The 5,664-nt window shown below is 39.7% G+C and overlaps 1 protein-coding gene across 1 annotated transcript; it reads left to right on the forward strand.

Moving 5' to 3' along the window:
- The first annotated feature begins 2,253 nt into the window (after positions 1–2,253).
- Positions 2,254–3,193, forward strand: LOC101279811 (homeobox protein NANOG-like). Its single transcript, XM_033429594.2, is given in 2 exon segments — positions 2,254–2,459; positions 2,461–3,193. Coding segments are annotated over 2 exon segments (882 nt in total). The 5' UTR covers positions 2,254–2,310.
- Positions 3,194–5,664: the final 2,471 nt, after the last annotated feature.

Consider the following 5,664-nt stretch of genomic DNA (forward strand, 5'->3'; position numbering starts at 1 on the left):
ATTAACCTCAGATTTCACATTAAATTCTGATACTTCATGAACCACCTGTTCCTCAGATATTTCCAACTTACGACTGAAAATCTAATAGAAATGCCACTTAAATTTATTTATTATTTAGAAATTCTATAATCACTAAGCCTTCTCAAGATTTAAATATACCACAGTAACATATATATTTATATTTATGCACACACATATACACGCACATTTATATGTATACACACACTTATATGCAGGTATAAAAAGAGGTCTTTCTCATATCGGAGAAATAAGTCTTAATGTAGAGTCACCATGCTATAAACTTGATGAAATTTGTTTTTCCATCTGCCCAACAACGATCTACTAAAAATGTTCTTTTATTTTATTCCATACATATAACAAACAAGTGTTTTATCAGGAAAAACTCAAGTTTAAAGAATAGATTCCTGGGCTTCCCTGGTGGCGCAGTGGTTAAGAATCCTGCCAATGCAGGGGACACGGGTTTGAGCCCTGGTCCAGGAAGATCCCACATGCCGCGGAGCAACTAAGCCCGTGCGCCACAACAACTGAGGCCCCGAACCACAACTACTGAGCCCACATCCCACAACTACTGAAGCCCATGCACCTAGAGCCCGTGCTCCGCAACAAGAGAAGCCACCACAATGAGAAGCGTGCGCACCGCAATGAAGAGTAGCCCCCACTCACTGCAACTAGAGAAAGCCTGCGTGGAGCAACAAAGACCCAACACAGCCCAAAATAAATAAATAAATAAATAAATTTATTTTAAAAAAGAAAAGAATAGGTTCCTCCAGTTTGGGATAGTTTAGGCTATGGCTTTGTCTTAAAAAGAAAGAAGTGAGATGAAAACAAAAGAACAATTGAATAATAGATAACAAAGTGAAGTTAAACTTTCATGGCCCTTTTTTCAGATGTTATGTTTAGATCAGTCTTTTATTATTGAAGGACACTGTCTTTAGCAATCAAGTTTCAGGACAATCAAAAACATCCTTAAAGGTGCAATCTTTACGTTTTTAAAAGCGCTAACTAAAATAAGTCATTTTCTTTAACTTTGTTTCTATCAAAGAAAGCATTAACTTTAAAATATACTCTCATTTTTAATAAAAACACAGGATTGACACATAATCAGTGCAAATAAAAGCATAATCCCTCACAGTAACACTCCATAGTCTCTCATTATCCTTTCATTATCTCTTACCCTTGTAGTTATTCTCAGCAGCATCAGAAACCCAGAAATTATGCAGAACAGATATTTTGTCCAAACTTGTCAAAAATAAGCAACAGACACAGTTATACATAAATAAAACCATTACTGAATCTGCAGGAGCCAAATGAACTATACAAGGTGTTAATTAATTTTACATTTCTAATATTTCAGTCATATTTCCTTGGAAGTGGACACCTACATGAAGAAAAGAAATATAGCCTGCATGTAGCTACGAGGTACAAAAAATTCTGAATATACAAATGCAAAACTTTTCTTGGATAACATTTATATTTTCCATTAGCATCTGGCTCCTTTTCCAGTAAAGTTCAGTACTTGTGACAGCCTTTCTTTCAGAAATGTGAAGGCTTCCTTGCTGCAAGCATTTCAAATGTTCAGAAATACCAACTGTGATTCAAATGATTTATAAGGTCATCACCCAAGAAAAGCCATGTATACTGAATTTCCAAGTAGTCAGATGGAAGGAAAATGTAAGGAGGTGCATGTGTGTGTGCGTGCACGCATGTGCATGCATACATACACTTGGGGAAGAAGCTTCTAGAATGGATAGTGAGATAAAGCAGTAGAAAAAAAAAATAGAAGTGAAACATATAATATAAAACAGAGCTCTCTGGACTTCCCTGGCAGTCTAGTGGTTAGGATTTCGCCTGCTAGTGAGGGGGGGTGCAGGTTCAGTCCCTGGTTGGGGAGCTGGGATCCCACATGCCTCGCGGCCAAAATACCAATACAGAAGCAATATTGTAACAAATTCAATAAAGACTTTAAAAATGGTCCACATCAAAAAAATAAAATCTTTAAAAAAATAAAACAGGTGGGCGTGGGGCTGCCAGGAGGGGCGGGTCGAAGTATGGCTGAGCCTTATTTATAAGTCTAGAGCCTCCACAAATTTTTTTGTCATTTTCCTACACTGGGCTGGTAGGCTTCTGTTATCACACAGGTGACTTCCCTTCATCCCATGTTTTTTAATACTTTTACACCTGGACATCATCACCTTTCTCTAAGCTCTTCTACCTAGATTCTTAAAGCCTGGACTTTTCCTACCATCTATCTAGCTCTTTGGTTTTCTCCCTCTCCTTCAATTCAACAACATGAGTGTGGACCCAGCTTGTCCCCAAAGCCTGCGTGGCCCCGAAGCATCCAATTCTAGGGAATCTTCACCAATGCCTGAGATCTATGGGCCTGAAGAAAATTATGTGTCCTTGCAAATGTCATCTGCTGAGACCCACGACATGGAGACTGGACAGTCCTGATTCTTCCACAAGCCCCAGAGTAAAACTACTGGCCACGGCCGCAGACAAGAGCACAGAGAAGAAGGAAGAGAAGGTCCTGGTCAAGAAGCAGAAGACCAGAACCGTGTTCTCTCAGACGCAGCTGCGTGTGCTCAATGAGAGATTTCAGAGGCAGAAATACCTCAGCCTCCAGCAAATGCAAGAACTTTCCAACATCCTGAACCTTAGCTACAAACAGGTTAAGACCTGGTTCCAGAACCAGAGAATGAAATGTAAGAGGTGGCAGAAAAACAACTGGTCCAGGAATACCAACATTGTGACTCAGGGCCCAGCAACTGCAGAATACCCGGCCTTCTATTCCTACCGCCAAGGATGCTTGGTGAACTCTTCCGGAAACCTGCCCATGTGGGGTAACCAGACCTGGAATAACCCAACTTGGAGCAACCAGAGCTGGAACAGTCAGTCCTGGAATAACCAGAGCTGGAACAGTCAGACCTGGTGCCCCCAAGCCTGGAATAACCGGACTTGGAACAATCAATTCAACAACTATGTTGAGGAATTCCTGCAGCCCCAGATCCAGTACCGGCAAAATTCTCCTGTCAGTGATTTGGAGACCACCTTGGAAACTGCCAGGGAAAGCTATAACATAATACAGCAAACTGCTAAGTATTTCAATTCCCAACAGCAAAGCATGGATTTATTCCCAAATTACTCTCTGAACATACAGCCTGAAGATTTGTAACGATGGCTGTATTATTCAATCTCAATTTGAGCCGTGACTGTATTACTTCCCTAGAATTTTTCTTTTACAATTATGTCTCTCTCTGCCTTGATAAGCTGCTTTTCATTCTGACTTTTGTGTCAGTTTGGGGGTGTATGATTGGTGTCTAATCAAAGAGGTTTCAGAAGCATTGACTTCTACGGACAACATGATAAAAGATGACTGGCGGCTACAGATAACTAGGTTATAATACTATTTTTTGGATATCTTTAGGATCTAGAACCTAACCTCAAGAATACGGAGCAAAAGTACAAAGATGTGTGATGAAGGATTATTCATATTTTCTGGGATGCGGAGGCTTTACTTGTTAAGAACCTCAGTTGTTAAGGTGAAGGATTAAGCTACAATGTGCTTCACTGATTGCCTCTGCCCCTTTTTGCTATTTTACTTACAACCCCTAATTTTTTCCACCACTCTAGTATTTGTAGAAAGATGTTTTGATTTGTCCACATCATAATACTACCAGTTGGCTGGTTCGTTTATAAGTACCAATAAATTTAAAAATTACCCATTTAAATAAATAAATAAATAAAAATAAAACAGAGCTCTCAGTTCCTTGATATTTCCTCAGCCTTCCATAGCATCCAGCACACCAGCTTACACAGAGTAGGTGCCCAACAACAATTTATTTGAATTGATTTGACAGAGAATAAGTAAATTTGGGTCAGTATGTAGAGTAAAATCCCTATAACTAAAGTCTCCCTTCAAAAAAGGCCAACTTGATCTAGTTTATTCTTAATTATACTACCAAGAAATATTTGTTTAGTGCTTACTATCGACCAGAGAATGGGACAGATGCTTTATATGGTTGGTCTGATTCAAACCGTAAAGCCATCCTGGGTGAGAGATGCTATAACTGTAATAATTCGCATATGAGGGAAGGGAAGAACCAGGTTCTGAGGAACTCTCACTTGCTACGCCTTCCTCCTAGAATACTCTTTTTCACGGGTTCTTACATGGCTGTCTCCTTCTCCTCTGTCCAATCTCAGCTTAAATGTCACCCCCTCACAAGGGCCTTCTCTGAGCGCCACACAGTTATACTCCAACCCATTTTCCTCACAGCATTTTCCTCACATGCTATCATTGGGTTTATTTATTTATTCATAATCTGCCTTCCCATTAGCATAGTCATTCCAGGATGGTGGTGGATGACAAGAAGAAATCATATATATATATAAATCATATGTTTAATATATTTAATGTATATTTAATATATATTTAAGTGAATTAATAAATATTTCAAATATCACAGAGCTAATAAGAGTGGAGAAGCAATTCTAACACATAATTACTTGACTCCATACCTAAGGTGCCGGATTCCCAGCAACGGCATTTATTAATTTATTTTTAAAGTATTCATTCTGTCCTTTTTTATTGAGTGACTACCACATTCCAATCACTTTTCAGAGCAGTGAGAAAACAATATGAATGAGGTGAGAAAAGAACCTGAACCACTTACTGCATAGTGGATATAAAAGACAAACAAGCAGGGGACTTCCCTGGTGGCGCAGTGGTTGGGAGTCTGCCTGCCGATGCAGGGGACACGGGTTCAAGCCCTGGCCCGGGAGGATCCCACATACTGTGGAGCAACTAAGCCTGCGTACCGCAATGAAGAGTAGCCCCCACTCGCTGCAACTAGAGAAAGCCCGCGCACAGCGCCGAAGACCCAACGCAGCCAAAGATAAATAAATAAAATAAATAAATTTAAAAAAAAAAAAGGACAAACAGGCAGTTACTGAGTGGTAAGAGGCATAACCAGGAGTAAGTGAAATACAGGTGACTGATTATGGAGACAGGGAGTGGTTAAGAGAGATTTCCCAGAGGAAATGATGTCTAAAGACAAGTGAAAGGAAAGTAGAAGTCAACCACTTCAGGGAACACCTAGTAGCAGCGTGGAGGAGAGAATGGAAGAATTTTGCAAGCAGAAAGAATAACGTGGGCTGAGTCTTAGAGGTTGCCAAGGAAAGCAATAGCAGGAAATAAGGCAGGTAGACAAGAGCCAGGTCATGAAGGTAGCTGTAAATGAATAAGGTAATAAGGAATTTAGGCTAAGAAAAATGGGACACTTTAAAGATGGTGGTATAACTATATTATAATGGCTTTAGGGGGTAGAGAGATTTAGATGGAGCCTGGATGCACTGAGACCTATTGCAGTAGTCTTGTTTAGAAATAGTAGTCAACTATAAATGGGTAATAGCAGGAGGAACAGAAAAAATAAGCACATTTGAGAAAGACTGTGGAGATATTTAGAAGGGAGAATCAACAGGACTTGATTGATTTTATATAAGAAATGAGGAGGAAAGGAAAAAGTGAAGATAACTTCCAGGTTTATGACTTGAGCAACCAGCTGCCAATACTGAGACAGGAAAAATAGAAGGATAAAACAGTAAATTCCCCTAGAGCAATAGAATAGGCAACGGGGCAATGGTGCT

The sequence above is a fragment of the Orcinus orca genome, chromosome 5 (assembly GCF_937001465.1).
Source record: "Orcinus orca chromosome 5, mOrcOrc1.1, whole genome shotgun sequence".
Taxonomy (NCBI): Eukaryota; Metazoa; Chordata; class Mammalia; order Artiodactyla; family Delphinidae; genus Orcinus; species Orcinus orca.